The 15,788-nt window shown below is 37.4% G+C and overlaps 1 protein-coding gene across 1 annotated transcript in view; it reads left to right on the top strand.

The window, feature by feature from the left end:
• Positions 1-15,788, top strand: part of LOC117241075 — a 237,934-nt gene that overhangs the window by 56,452 nt on the left and 165,694 nt on the right. The window contains exons 7-8 of the mRNA XM_033507059.1: positions 64-2,305; positions 7,246-7,248. Coding sequence (XP_033362950.1) covers positions 64-2,305; positions 7,246-7,248 — 2,245 coding nt within the window. The remainder of the gene's footprint in view (positions 1-63; positions 2,306-7,245; positions 7,249-15,788) is intronic.

Raw genomic sequence — 15,788 nt, 5'->3', positions numbered from 1 at the left:
GACCAGACTATATCAGAGCAATTAAAACAGAAAGAACTGCTCGATTCGAATCTCGGCGTCGAGTTACCCAAGTCGCGGCAAACGACCATGGCCAAAGATAGTTCGGGAACGTGGGTAGGTTTATCGACGACCAAAGATCCCAGGTTGCTCGTTTGCTTATCACCGTCTCAGCAGAAAACCGCAATAAAAACGAGCGCGGACAACTTACTGGATCTGCATAGAAAATTCCTAAACAGACACAGCTATTTCGACGAAGAACCGCCTCCACGAATCCCTGTTCCTAAATATCGTGTCGAACTGCTACCCATCGACGAAAGTAACAAAGAAAGCGTTAAACGCGAAGTAAAAATCGAATTCTCCAAACCGACTGCTCATGACGTTCGCACTGAATACGATAAAAAATTACCTACAAACAGGCTGTTAGACATCATCAAAGAAAATTCTGACAATTCTAAACATCCATATAGCGCGAGACCAAAGTCGAGAAACGAATCAAAGGTAAAGTTTGATGAATCGAAGCACTCCGACACAAAGTCGTCTTATACAAAGTCGAGTACTCTTGACAATGATCAGGAGCGTCTCAAAGTCACTCGCCTATGCGACTGGTTGAACTTAGCAAGACGCGAACCCGTCAGTAATGCGCGGCACGCGACATCGCTCTCCGATGATTTATTAATAGAATCGCCGGGTGAGGGAAAAGAGCGCGATAAGAGTCGATTCAGCGAACGAATTCATGGCAATCAGTCGGAGGTTGCAAAAGAATCAGGGTCAGATAGAACCAAGGAACATGTTACTGGTAAACGGTCGATGCCAGCTCATTTCATCAACGCTGCTTTGATCGTGAATTCGCTCGAAAAACCGGAGCCGCCCGTCAGAAGTCCGACGCCCTTCAACAAGAGTCCCATTAGACTGAACAGTGCTATCATCGACAAATCGGCCGCGATGCCAGACACTGCGGACAGGAGGACACCGCCACGAAGGACCATCGATCCGCGCTACAACGTGAATCCAGCGTTGATCGACAATAAAGTGGAAGTGCCACCGCGTCTGAAACGTGTGATCAACGTAGACAAATCGTGTATCGACACGACGAGTATTTTCGATCAGAATCCACCTAGAAGTCATCTGGAACCACGACGATACAAGAGCGAAGAAGAAGAAAATGTGAAACAGGTGGCAGCTACGGAAATCATGCAAAATCTGAAAAAGCTTCAAACCGAGGCAGAAACTCAATTGGAGGGTCATCGAAAGTATTCTCTACCCCAAGAGTATTTCGCACAGCAACTGAAATACATAGAGCTGCTGGAGAATCAGTTGAAAAACGTAATATTAGCCGAGGAGGAGGAGAAGGAAGCCTTTGAGACATTCCAAACACATGCGAGGCAACGGGTGCAGGAGAAAGGCGTAACGAAGGATGTACCGAAGAGACTTCCTTCTTCAGACAAGTCTTTTGATCGAGTATATACCTCTGAGATTAAAGAAAAAGCCTCTCAAGACACTTCCAATGATGAATCTTGGGTAGAGAGTCAAAGCTGGCAGGAGAAGTCCGAGGAAGTGAAGGAAAATTATTCGGAGACGATTAATAAACATGGTCAGAAGGATTTTTTGAAGAAGGTGCATCACGAGAACGGTTTCCACGAGGAGGAATGTGAAAAGCGAATCGAGCACGTAGAACAGCATTCCGTGATGACCAAGAAGGGTGACAAAGTTCCTGAAAAGATGAAAACGGATCGAGCTGAGCAAGCGAGCGGCGCTTGTAAAAAAGCACCTACGGAAAAAGAAACGACGAAGGAAGAGCGTCGTTTTGGCAAAGAAAATACGTCGCCTGAGATGTCTAACTCACAGAAAACCGTCAAAGTCGAAAAACCGAGTGTGCCCGCGGCCGTGAAGAACAGCGAAACGTTTCGACAGAGAATGTACGACGAGTATGTGCACAAGGTCCTCGAGCGAGAAGAACGGAAACATCATAAAGTGGTGAAAATCAGCACTCACGAGGATATTCAGAAATTGAAGAATAATTTGGGAAAAAGTGGCATGAGCACCGTTGAAAAAGAGTTTATCGAAAAAGCGAGGAACAGGCTAAATAAATTTGGGATTAATTTGGACGAAAGCGAATCTGAAAGCGACAAAAGCGGTAGTAAAGTCAAACGTGACAAAAAGACGAATGAGAGGAAAGAAGAATGCAACGAGGAGGAGAGTACCGTCAAGGTGAAATGTTTGATGGACGGGAAGGAGTTCGAAGACGCGAAAAAGTTACCGAAGCATCTACAAGAATTCCTTACAATGTCCGCCACGTTCGACGATGGTGAGTCTCACCGAATCGAGGATTGCAGTGTTATTTCAGCGTTGTTTTCCATTGCTACGGTTGAAATATCGTGCTCGAGTGTTGATCGCCCGATTTTTGAATTTTGGAAGATACGAATGACGTGTCGGATATTGGATACATAACAGTCACTAACGCACGTTCGTAGCCTTGTGGTGGATTGCATTGTCGTAGGTTGCTTGCCATATTGCTCGTCACTAACGATATTCATGGTGAACGAATGATTTTTTTTTCTTTCTTTGCTCGTCTTTTTAGTTGACAGCCATTTACATATTGGTTGTATTTTTGGTTAGCAACTATTTCTCTTTTTGGTTATTTTATATCCGCGTCCTATAGAAGATTTATTAGACAGGATATTATAAATTCGACAAGCGGTTCCCTATGCAATAATAATTTAAAAGAGCAGAGTTACTATTTTTCATACAGAGCTTCATTTTTCAAAATATTAAATTTATTCTGCACTTATATTTTCCGTAACTTTTTCGATTTCTTTTCTACACTTATTAAGATTAACGATAATATTGTACGAATTTTGTCAAGATTTTGAAATATTACATTATTTAAATGACTGCAGATTAAAACTATATTGTAGGCAGTAAAGAAAAGTATTGAGACATAGGGTGAAACTGTAAAAAAGCTACTTTTTCTTTCATTTCGATGATTTTTGCTTATGTTGTAGAAATCAACATTGTGAACAACTTTTTCCTCTGTATGCAACTGTCGCTCGACCATCATTTCTGAGATATTCCTAAAAAGCTATCGATATCAGACAACAGTGAATTTTGCCTATAATTGTGTAGCCGTAACAGCGTACGTGTTCGTATTAGTTGTCGGCCGTCTATTTTTTGCTTATCTTTTGTTTGTTTGTCGAGCGACAGTTACATACACAGGAAAAAGTTTTTCAAAATGCTGATTTCTAAACATATACAAAAAAACATCAAAGTTGAAGTGCAAGTAGCTTTTCTACAACTTCACCAGAGACTTTTGTTTAACGAAAATCAAAATATTTAATGAATTAAATGTTAAAAATATTATATTTTTCATATTTTCATATCTTGTTAGAACGTCGAACTCAGATTGATATTACTTAGATGAAAGTGACGTTTTCAACAACTTATAAGATAGTAGTAAAAATCTGTTGTTTCGGTCAGATTGTAGGTAATCATAGTGAGAAAATATGTTGTCCGTAGTTTGTTCGAAATCATCGTTAATAGAAAATATTATAAGGTAATGACGTTTTAGTATTGACAGGTTTTTGTTAATGATTCATGCTTTTGACGTGCATTTTTCAACTATGAATTAATAAGATAAAAATAATAATTATTGCTTTAAACGGTCGTATCTGCTTGGTTATCAGCAAGCTTTATTCACATAAAATTTTGTGTGCTTAGTTTAACTTTGAGTTAGGTGAATTCATCTAGACAAGCAGAATTTGTAAGAATAACATTTCAAATTTCATGTTTGATGAATCAATTTTAATTTTTATTATAAAAGTTGTAACAAAAATTTTTTGAATTATTACAAAAGATGTAAAATTAAAAACTTTTTAATTAATTTTTACATCTTTTATTATTACCATTATATTATTATTATAACGAAGTATCGTTAAATATAAATATAATTTAGATGTAATTCAAATCTTCTAATAATATATACACATAAATGATGTCAGCTATATACATACGCATCAAGTTTTATAATATTATATTTGGAATTTAACTAATTTCAAGTGGATTCCCTGATAAGTTCTATTACATAATTAAAGCTGTGTTTTCCTGAGAATGAGACTTCCAATTTTCGTTTTTGATAGGATTGAAAGCTGTCTTTCATAAAACATAATTTTTAAGCTGGCTTTTATAAAACATAATATTACATTTATAATTATTCTTGGGTCAAATTAGTGATTTTTTTCCGGGATTGTATTCTCAGTTTTTAGTAATTTAGGAATAATTATGTTTAATCGACAATATTTATGGTCTGTGTTTAATAATAAAAAAAAGTGGCAACCAACACTCACAGAATAATATTACATGCATATATATTTATACAATTTGTAGAAAGCATTTAACTAAGTATGTGATTTTGAAAATTTGTAACTTATATTTAATTCGTCTCTCATATCGAGGTTGATAAGCCACGCCAATATCCGAAATGCTGTGGCTGATATACGTGTTACAAAACATGCGATAAAAGCGAATAGAGTACATAACAACAACTTATAAATGGATATTAGCATTTTATTAGCACGAATTGTAGGAAATATATAGAAAATATGTAGAAATATGTAGAAAATATACGTTCAATGCATTGAAAGATGATATTTATTTTTAATTAAAAATTTGATTTTTAAGTACGTACGTTTCTTCGAACTAACAATCTATTAAGTTAAACACAAACAAGATACATGTACATATGTATTTTGGATAAATTGAATATATAATTTATTATATATTTATTATATGATATAATAGATACTACATAGTAATATACAAATGCCACATTTTTAAAATTGAGATCTATTTCCAATCACGGAAGTATTTTATGTGCTTACTGTTTTAAGTATGTTGATACTACTGATATTTTCCACTCATTGGCTATTTCAATATGTAACTCATGTTGTTTCAAGATCTCAAACATTTTTTAAGTTTTTTGAAGAATTTTTTATATTGTCTTATATCGTGGTATTGTCAGTAATATGACGACTGGTTTCTTTCTGAAGTAACTTTCATCAAGGTCTGGCTAGTCCTGTTAAGAATTTATAAGATGTGAGCAACCATTGAAAATCAGATGACGTCAAAGTGGCGTCATCGCTTGTTACAATGTTCGTAATGTTTGTTATAAGAGTAGAATTAATTACTTCAGGAGCTTTAGCAACTTTTATTTAGTTAAAATGTAAAGAGTATTATTAAACATGCATTTTATTAACTGTCATTCTATTTCTATATCCGATCATCTTTTGAGTTGTGTTATAACGATACTAGATGTCATGTTCTCTTAAAAATTAAATATCATCATTGTGAATACAACTGTAAGATATTTAAATTTTAAATAACGAAATAAAGTATGAAACTGAAAGCACATAATTTTATTTCTATTCAATACATATTTTATTGAATTATTACATTTATCTTGATTACAATTTTACATTTGTTTAATTCAATATAAAACATGATCTAAATATTAAATTTGTCCTTTGTTTAATATGAGATGTGACATAAATTTTTTTGTTTAATAGAATATGAAATCTGTAAATTAAATAGTGTTGAGCTTATTCGGTGTGTAAACAGAGAAAACACGTGGATAAATTGTAAGGTAGAAAATATATTTAAATAGAAGTGTAATAAGTAAAATACAATTTGAGCTGGTCCAGATCCGCACGCTAGCTGTGTTACCTAATAACTGAAAAACCCCGAAGCCAACGTCGCCTGTCTACTGTTTATGGCATGACATCGTCGCAGTCTTTTGTCTACGCGCTGTCGATGGCTTCAGTGCTTGAGAAAACTAAAAAAGACCAGATGTAGAGTTTTCTTAGAAGTGGTAACCACTTCAACAAATAGAAAGAAATGAAACGGTCATCTAGGAACAACTCATAAGTTACGGAGTCCAAAAAAAGAATTGTTGAAATTTATGTGTTGTTGTCACGTATAAACTACTTTTTTTTTTTTATTTATTTGTTGAAATTACAATCAATTCTCGCGTTGAGAATTTTCAGTAATTTTTCTGGCGTGGCGCAGTGACATGGCTATTTATTTACAATAAGTTAATACTATTATAGATAGGTATAATTTAAAGTATTATAAGTAAGTGCATATGCTTAGTTTGGATAATTAAATGAATCTGTCGTTTAGATCTAGCGGGTAGTACCTCTTCAGCCTGCGAGTCTGGTCCGTCGTATCGAGTAGTCCAGTGATTAGGGGGTTTCGGTGTTTGTTGATTCTTTTGCTGTATCTGTTGCTATATTTTGCTATTTCCTCTTTGACGGTGGGTATCTTGAGGTCGCGGTGTATTGTTTCATTGGTTACATACCAAGGTGCGTCAATTAGGGATCTTAGCGTTTTCGATTGAAAGCGTTGGAGTATTTCAATGTTGGAGTTACTTGCTGTTCCCCATAGTTGGATTCCGTAGGTCCAGACAGGTTTTATTACGGTCTTGTAGAGGGTAATTTTATTCTGTATATTTAGTTTGGAGCGTCGGCCCGTGAGCCAATAGAGTTTTTTTAGTTTGTCCTTTAGTTGCTTCCTTTTATCTGAGATGTGTGTCTTCCACGTTAGTCTCCTGTCCAGGGTCATGCCCAGGTATCGGACTGTGTCCCTGCTAGGAACTGTTGCATTGTTGATGGTGACCTGGGGGCAGGTTTGTTTTCGGAGCGTGAAGGTTACATGTGTGGATTTCTTTTCGTTGACTTTGAAGCCCCATTTGTGAAACCACTTTTCCATGGAGTCGAGACTTCGCTGGAGAGTGGATGAGGCTATTACCGGGTCAGCGTGGGAAGCTAATAGCGCTGTGTCGTCTGCAAATGTCGCTATTGTTATATCATTTGATATAGGTAGGTCGGCAGTGTAGATGGAGTACAGTAGGGGTCCGAGGACACTACCTTGGGGTATGCCGGCTTCTATTGGGAATGTTGCGGAAGTGGCGTCTAGGTATTTAACCATGAATTGCCTATTGGTTAGGTAAGATTTTAGGATGGAGTAGTAGGGGTGGGGTAGGATCTTTTTAAGTTTGTATAGTAGCCCTTCATGCCATACTTTATCGAATGCCTGTTGGATGTCTAGGAAGACCGCTGAGCAATATTTTTTCTTTTCGAGTGTTTGGCTGATCGTATGAGTTAGGCGGTGGATTTGCTCTACTGTAGAATGATGTTTTCGGAAGCCGAATTGGTGATCTGGGAGTGTTTTCAAGTTCTCTAGGATTGGAAGGAGTCGGTTCGTCAGCATCTTCTCGAATAGTTTGGACAGGGTAGGTAAAAGACTGATTGGGCGATAGGAGCTGGTTTCGTATATCGGTTTACCGGGTTTAGGGATGAGGGTAATCAATGAGATTTTCCAAGCCTTAGGATAGTGTTCCAGGCGAAGGATAGCATTAAAAATCGATGTGATGAGTGCTATCCCTTTTGTGGGAAGTTCCTTGATTGCTCTATTGCCTATTAGGTCGTGTCCTGCTGCTTTCTTGGGGTTTAGGCGACTGATTGTTTCTATAGTCTCAGCAGAGGAGAAGGGTTCGATAGGAGGGGACATTTGGAAGGGGGTGTGCAGGTATTCAGTAACGTCCGCGGCGGTTTGGGGGGAATGGGGTTTGAATACTTTTGACAAGTGTTTTGCAAACAGGTCGGCTTTTTCTATGGGGCTTCGCGCCCATCCACCTTGCGGACGGCGGATAGGTGGGATTATTTGTGGGGGGCGTGTGAGTTTCCTGGAGGCCTTCCATAGTGAGTAGTTGGCGTCGGCTGTGGGGGATAAGCTGGCGAGGTATTTATGGAAACAGTCGTTTTTATAGTTTCTTAGGGTTCTGGATAGCTTTCTAGTTGCGTTGTTAAGTTTGCGTTTGTCCTCCGGTGTTCTATGGGTCTGCCATACTCTTCTTAGTCTTCGTTTTTCTGCTATTTTTTTTAGTATGTAATGGGGATATTCTTGTTTGCTGTTAGATGGCTTTGTCGGTGTGGAGAGGCGGATTGCGTTTATTATGCTCGTGTTTAAGTATTCCGTGGCTGCTTCGATATCTTCCTTTGTTTTTAGTGGGGTGAATGCTGAGGTTGAGTGTGTAAAGACTTCTCTGAAGAGCTGCCAGTTGGTGTGTTGGTTGTGAATGGAGCCATTAGGTGTACTCTCGATGATTGTTGAACTGACTGTTGCTATCACGGGAGAATGATCAGAGGAGAGATCAGCCGAGGAGTTGATCTGGACGTGTCTTGATGGGATATTTTTAGTTATGAAGAAGTCGAGAAGGTCGGGTATTTTGTTGGTGTCAGTGGGCCAGTATGTGGGTTCGTATGTGGTGAGGTAGTTGAGGTTGTTGTTTGTTATGCTGTTTAAGAGGTTTTTGCCTCTTGCTGTAACCAGTCTGCTGCCCCATTGGATGTGCTTGGCGTTATAGTCTCCTCCAACTATGAATCTGTTGCCCAGGGTGTCCAGGAAGTTATCAAAGTCTTCTTTGGCGATGGAGTGTCTGGGAGGGCAGTATACTGCTGAGGTGGTGATTGAGCCATGACAGTCTTCGATTGCTACGTTTGTTGCTTGGAGGTAGTCTTTCTGGAATGATGGGAGTTCGTAGTGCTTAATACTTGCTTTGATTATTATTCCGGTGCCACCGTGGGACTTTCCGCTGGGGTGTTCGGTATGGTAGAATTTGTAACCATTTATTTTCAGGTAGCTCTTGTCGGTGAAGTGGGTTTCCGACACGAGCATTACGTCGATTTGCTGGTGTTTTAAGAAGAGTTCTAGTTCAAGTTTGTGTTGCGCTAGACCGTTGGCGTTCCAGAGTGCTATGCGCCTTGGTTTTATTTTGAGTCGGGGCGTGCTAATTTTTCCACGATGAGTGTTAGTAGCGATAGCAAGTGATTTATTTGCTCCGATTGTTTCTCTATTAGCTTTTCAAGCCTTGAGGAGTTGTCTGTGTTTGGTGGGTTGGGGTCACTGTTTTGGGGAAAGTTCCTTTGGCTGTTCGGGTTATTTTGGATGCCTTGTGTTGCTTGGGCATAGGAGGTTGAGGTGGAGATGAATTTGGTAGGACTGTGCGTTTGGTTGGTTGAGGGGGTTGGGGTAGTCGTGAATTTCGGCGGGCTGGGTGTTTGGTTGGATACCTCTTTTGCTCTGAGCTTAGGGTACCTGTTCGTGTATAGTGTTTTATATGCTGGGCAGCCTTTGTAGTTGGCAGGGTGGTCCCCTTGGCAGTGGATGCATTTCGCTGGGGTTTCCGGTGATTTGGCGCACTGGTCAGTGGAGTGAGAGCCTGCGCATTTAACGCAGCGGAAAGTATGGTTGCAGTATTTCTGCGTATGACCGTACCTTTGGCACCTTTTGCACTGCACTATTTCTTTTTTCACGAGCGGTGGTTCGATCTTTACTATCGCGTTCATTAGGCGGCTGATGTTATATATTTCCTTATTGTTCGGTTTTTGTTTAATGTCTAGGAAGAATAAGGATAACGGGTCTTTCGAGACTCTATGCCTTATATTACTTACGTTGACGACTTCGTGGCCGAGTTTTGAGAGTTCGTATTTTAGTTCGTCTATGTCTGCTGAGTGGTGTATGTTTCGTAGGACCACCCGGAAAGGCCTTTCCTGTTTAAGTTGGTAGGTGTGGAAGTTGGCGTTCAGGGTCCTGAGTGTCTTGGTGAGTTTTCTGTAAGCTTCTGGGTTCGTCGGTAGTATTTTCACCTTGTTGTTGCTTATCTTAAGGTTATATTCCTCCTTGTTGGTATCTCTCTCTAGGGACTTGGTCATTGTCTGTATGTCAATGACGTCGTCCACAAAAATTGGTGGGGGAGGGGGGATTCTCTGTGAGTGTTGATTTGATGGCGGTTCTACGATTTCCATGGCGTCGTTTGCGGATTCCAATACGGCGAACCTGTTGTGTGTGTTTATTTGCGTTGCTGGTTCTATTTTCCTCTTCTTTGTAGTGTTAGCGTCGTTAGTGCGGAGAGTTCTGCTACACTTCTGCCACGGGGGGGGTAGCTCGGGGTAGCTGCGAGTCTGCTCCGGAGAGCCTGGTCGCGGTTGCTGGGCCATCATCGAGCTAGTTAATTCGGAATGAACAACTAGTCGTGAGGCTGTGAGGCTAGTATTCGTGTTGGGGTTAGGTGCGTGGGATTTTCTTCTCCCTAGGGGGTAAGGGGCACTTAGCTGTGTTCTCTTTCGACGGTTGGGCGACACGTGTTGTTTTCGAACTACGCTGGGCACTAGAGACACGTCTGCACGCTTCGGCACTCCACAGCGAACTGAGCACGTATAAACTACTGAAGAGATTTTTATAGTGTTTTCTCTGTTGTATAGCTTATTCGTGTTTGGAAAAGAAAATAGAGTATGTTTCATCTCGATTCGTTTTATAAAAGCTGAGATAGCTGGGCTGATCTAAATTATATGTACTGTTATGTTGAGTAGAGGTCAAGCAACGATGGTTATTATTTACGTCGCGTTTGTTCTGAAATCGAGCCTTTTTTAATTTAATATTTTTCACTACGGAGAATAGCTGTTGGTATAAAAAATTTGTAGGGATTTTATTCATACAAATTTATTTATTTATTTATAACTGTTACTATAACATAGATCTTTCGCGGGAGATAAAAAGTAGACGCAATTCGAACCATACGTGAGTTCATTTTCACGGACATCGATAAGAAATTGATCTGAACGTAATTACGAAAGGTTTTTCGAACCGCTGGGATCTCATAAAACATAATGAAACAGGAAATAAGGTTTGCGTAACGTTATATGCTGAACCGATAGACGAGAAGCGGATTGATTTCTTGTCCATAATGAGGAAATACTGGAAGATAAGTTTGTTGGCTTTCGCGTAGGTCGTAGGATATCGTTACGACTAGAATATAGAATAATAACTGAAAGCTGTTAGAATTTTTACTGCCGTAAATTTTTATATCTTTTTTCGTACCACATAAACTTTTACGTTATATTTTTCTTCTCATTCTATAAGAAGTTTGAAATACCTAAATTAAATAAGGATACAAAACTATACTTTTGTATAGGTCAAATAGTTTAACATCTTTATTAAATATGTATATAAATATATATTTTATTTTTTTATTCTTCAATTTTTTGATTATACAACACAAATTTTCTGTAGATATCATTATAGGTATATCTATATTATTTTACACATTAGTATATTTAGTATATTTTTAAAAAGCTTGAAGGATTGAAATTTGAAAATATCTTGTCGAAAAATATTAATCTTGTCGATTAGGAGTTTACAACCTTCTCATTGGTGCATAGCATCAAACCAAAATTAATTCAGTATACGTTTCGCACATAGAAGTATGAGGTTATGCACTTAATTAATTTACTGTCATATATCTGTATTTTGTTCTCAATAAAACGATTGAACAGTTAAACGAAAAGATTTAATTTTGCATTGAAACTATACTTTTGGTTGATAACGCAGTCGGTTTTTCTTATGTTCTCACTTGAAGCACAAAGTTTTTGAGAATGAAAACTTACACGATTTCAAGTTTTACATATTACTTTGTGTATTTTTTCCGACAGATGTCACTTTGAGTGCGCCCATATCTTTCTCACTGACACGTGCTTTGACATTTCAAGCTATAAAAATACACAGACTGGATTGTTAAATTATGACGAATTTCTTTTCGAGCTTATTTATAGTAATGGATGTATTTAGGTATATGTTACTTTATAAGTTACCTATGAGTAAAATCAAAATCTTAACATATAAAAAAAATATCTGAAGCTTTTCATCACTGTATTACGCAATTCGTGACATACATACAGAAATAATCGTGTTTCTTATTAAAACTATTATTAATATTTTCATTAACGAAGAATATTTTTAACAATGTTATACTTCAAAATATTATGTATAACATCAATAGGTATAAAATACCAAAAGTCAAATTTTACAGCTCATATGTAAAAAATAATTCATTTTGAAAATAATTCTGTCATTTACCTAGGACGTGACATTTCTCGGAAGAACAAAGATTTAATATAAACAACATACACCCGAATCAATTTATGGGCATTCCCAATAATAACAATACTAATAAATTGAAGACCAATGATGGCACATTCAGTGCTGATCGATTTTTTATTACGTACAGCATAGATAATAAAGTGCAGCTAACGGATCCTATTCTTTACGTTTTTAGGGCTATAAGAATGCGTGTGAAAGAGAGGGAGAGGGGGAAAGAGAGAGAGAGAGAAAGAGACAGAGACAGAGAAGTATTCGGGAAAAAGAGAGGGCCTGCTAGTATATCTATTAGTAAAATGCGTCTAAGAAAATTTTTCCGCGAAAGCACGTCACCGGTTTTACAATGTACAGCTGATTCGACAGGATGTTTTCGTCGTGTTGCCGAAAAAAGGATCTTCATAAAAGTGCGACCTGAGAAGACTCCACGAGGGCCTACTGCAAATTTATAATGCGCACGCCGCGCCGGAGTCATCAAATCTGACGTACACGACCAATTGTAGTAGAAAGAAACAATAAGTTCGAAGCTTCCCAACGGATGAATCATGAGTCATAATTATATAAATTATTGATAATTTGTGATTAAAATTGCGATTTTAAATTTAAACTATCCGTTACTTGTTATTCGTATATTTATTAAATTCGTCTTTTTTAATTAGGATGTTTGCTGATTAAATGGGTCCAAATTATTTTTATTAGTATTCTTTAGATGGTTGAATAATTGAAATAGTCAAAAAACAAAAAAGTATTTTGGAAATGTTGAAAAACATAAATGAGATGTTTAAATTTTGTCTTTCTGCCAAATATTAACAAGTAATTACGTGTAATTTTCCATTATTATAATATTAAGTGCTTAACGTTAATTTTGTTTTTATTGTTTACTCATTTTCTGTTATTCGTATTTCGAATAAATTTTGGTTGCTAATCGTAGCAAGTTTATAAACTGGCAACTGACAAGCAGAAACAGTGGCGTGGCAATCAGCCGATGGTGGCATGAGCTGGGAGTACAGGTGGGAAGTCACCCTTGGTGGGCCTACCGAGGTCTTCGAAAAATTGCGCACGATGTAATACCGTGATAGCCCGAGATAAATGGGTCTTCGAGACACTTGAACCTGGATAGAAACGGTTTCATATATTCGTACAGGAGCGATTTTGTCGGCCACGTTATCTTGCCAATCGAAATAGTTTCGTACGAATGCATTAAATCAGATGTCTTTGGATTGATTTAGCTCACCAGTGTGTTCCCGGTTTTAAGCTGGAAATCCATTAACAAGCTAAGCCAATCCAAAGGCATTTACTTCAACCTATTTATATGGCACTGTTTGCATTCGGAAGTTAAACTGATCCAATTATTGAAAAATCGATCCTGTAAAAATGTACAGAACTATTTCCATCGAAGCCAAGTTCAAGTGTCTCAAGGACCCATTTAACTCGAACTAGTATGAGATTTCTTTATGATCCATTTTTCGGAGCTTAACAAAAGCCCAGCAGGTAATCTTTTTGTCTCCGCACCCCTAGTCCATGCTACTTTGACAACGACCATACTCAAATCCACGACATTCCATACTACCTGACAGTGAACCGTTAGGCTTTGAACTGACCTTTGGCTCAACATTACATTTTCCCCATTACGTAGGACAATCAGGATCCTCCCCTTGCCCCTCAACACCTACAAACGCAACATATAAAAACTGCAAGCATTCGACCACGAGACTAGTCTTGTGTACAGTCTTGGCCGTGATTTGAACAACTATTTTATCTTCGCTACTTCATTGTAATATTATACTTAATCATTTTGTAAATAAAAGCCTACAAAAATATAAAAGCATAGTCGAGTTAAGCTATTGCTCAGCTCTTCCTTTTTTATCACGAATTTTACGTGACACTACCATCGGTTGATCGCCACGCTACTGTCTCGGCTTGCCAATTGTGTCTGTTTATAAACTTGTTACGATTAGTAACCAAAATTTATTCGAATGATAAGTAACAACGAAGAATAAGCAATAAATACACAATTAACATTAAATACCATAATGGTAAAAAGATATAAATATTTGGTTGTTAATATTTTTATGATTCTATTTATGTTTTTCAATACTTCTAAAACATTTTCTTTTTTTTTATTCAACCGTCTGAAAAATTGCTTGTATTTATTTAATCAATATTCTAATTAACAGAAAGAAGCAAATTTAATGAATAATAAATAACAGATAACAAATTTTAATCGTAAATAGCGAATAATGTATATAATTATGTATATAACTATTTGTTGCTACTACTACAATGGGCCATGTGCAGCAAACCTGACGAATCTGGGCGGATCATGCGCATCATAAATTTGGAGCAAGCGCTTCTCGGACTGTGTCCTTCGGAAGATTCTTTTTTTGACGACTAGGCAGTCTTCACCTGCCCTCGCAAACGAAAGGAGACCTTCAGATATAAGAACGTTCTCGTTCAGCTATACCTTGTAAGACCGGTGACATATCTTTTGCAACAAATATATACAAAAGATCTGTGTTGAAAACTGTGACAATTCTGCGTGGACTGGCAGCTTGGACTGGCTGAGTTTGGATTGGTTTAGATCAGTGGATCGTCAGTTTTAAGCTACCTAGCAAGCCAGTGCCTTAGACAAGGAAGGTGTCTTAGACATCGATAGGAAAAGTCACGTTGGAAATCATATTTATTAGAATAGGTTGGAGTGACCGTCTGCGAGAAAGGCATTGGTAGATTTCAGCAGAGAGCTGCTGCATGTTAATGCGATATTTTATTTGTTTATTTTAGAAAAATATCTAATTCCATTGATAATTAATTTTTTTGTTAAATCTAATTTTCATTATATTTGATTCACCTCTTTTGCCAACATGTTACAAAAATATTAGTTCTGCGTACAAAAATTATCGAGTGAGCAGAAAAAGGAAAAGGCCAGGTACAGATCAGAAGAAAATTAGGGATAAGGTCGGCAATGAATAACTAGTTCATGAAATTATTATATTATTGCGTTTGCTATATTTTTCTATCTTTACATTTGGTATTTAAACAAAATAAAACGAATTAGTCTCCATTTGAAACGATAGAAATGAGTCACGACAAATATAATAGAATACATGGTACCTTGATTTATGATGTGATTCTACATAAAAAAAATAAGTCAACAACGTAGACTACAATTTTTTCATACGAAGCTTTATTTTTGAGAAATCTGACTCCGTCACATGTAAGTGTTGGCGAATTGCTGTAATCTAATATTAGTAGTTATGCTTTTATTTGTTATTGTTGAGAATTTTGGATCTTAATAGCCGAAATAATGGTATAGTTACACTAAATTTACACTTGGAATTAACATTAGAATAGTTATATACTTATTTGATAAACGATTTCAAAGATATTTGAGGTGATCGTCGGTGAAGGTGTCCACAAGAAATACTCTTGATTTTCAACAATAACGTTTATTAAATTCTTAACAATTAATAACAAATAACGATTAACAACGGTTAACGATTAGCAACTATTAATAATAAGTAACGATTAACACTGAACTCTCAAGAGTCAATAACCCGTTCCTCTAATTGTGTTGGCTTCGCTTAACCTTTCGCACTTCGCAGATCGGGGCAGAATGAAGCTTTTGGTTCAAAACCAAACAGATTCTTTCCTTTGTTGCCCCTCCATATCCCATCCTTCCGAATATTCGGCGAAAGAACCGTAGGGATATCGATGGTACATTAGGCCTGTCTGCCTTACGCTTTGAAAGTATAGCGCTTTGTGTCGCGAAGCCGTTGGAAATTTCCGTGGTCGAGTGCCGCCACATA

The sequence above is a fragment of the Bombus vosnesenskii genome, unplaced genomic scaffold (assembly GCF_011952255.1).
Source record: "Bombus vosnesenskii isolate JDL3184/JDL3185 unplaced genomic scaffold, Bvos_JDL3184-5_v1.1 scf7180000015241, whole genome shotgun sequence".
NCBI classification, from domain to species: Eukaryota; Metazoa; Arthropoda; class Insecta; order Hymenoptera; family Apidae; genus Bombus; species Bombus vosnesenskii.
The sequence above is the reverse complement of the archived record's forward strand: the minus strand, read 5'-3'. Positions and strand labels throughout refer to the sequence as shown.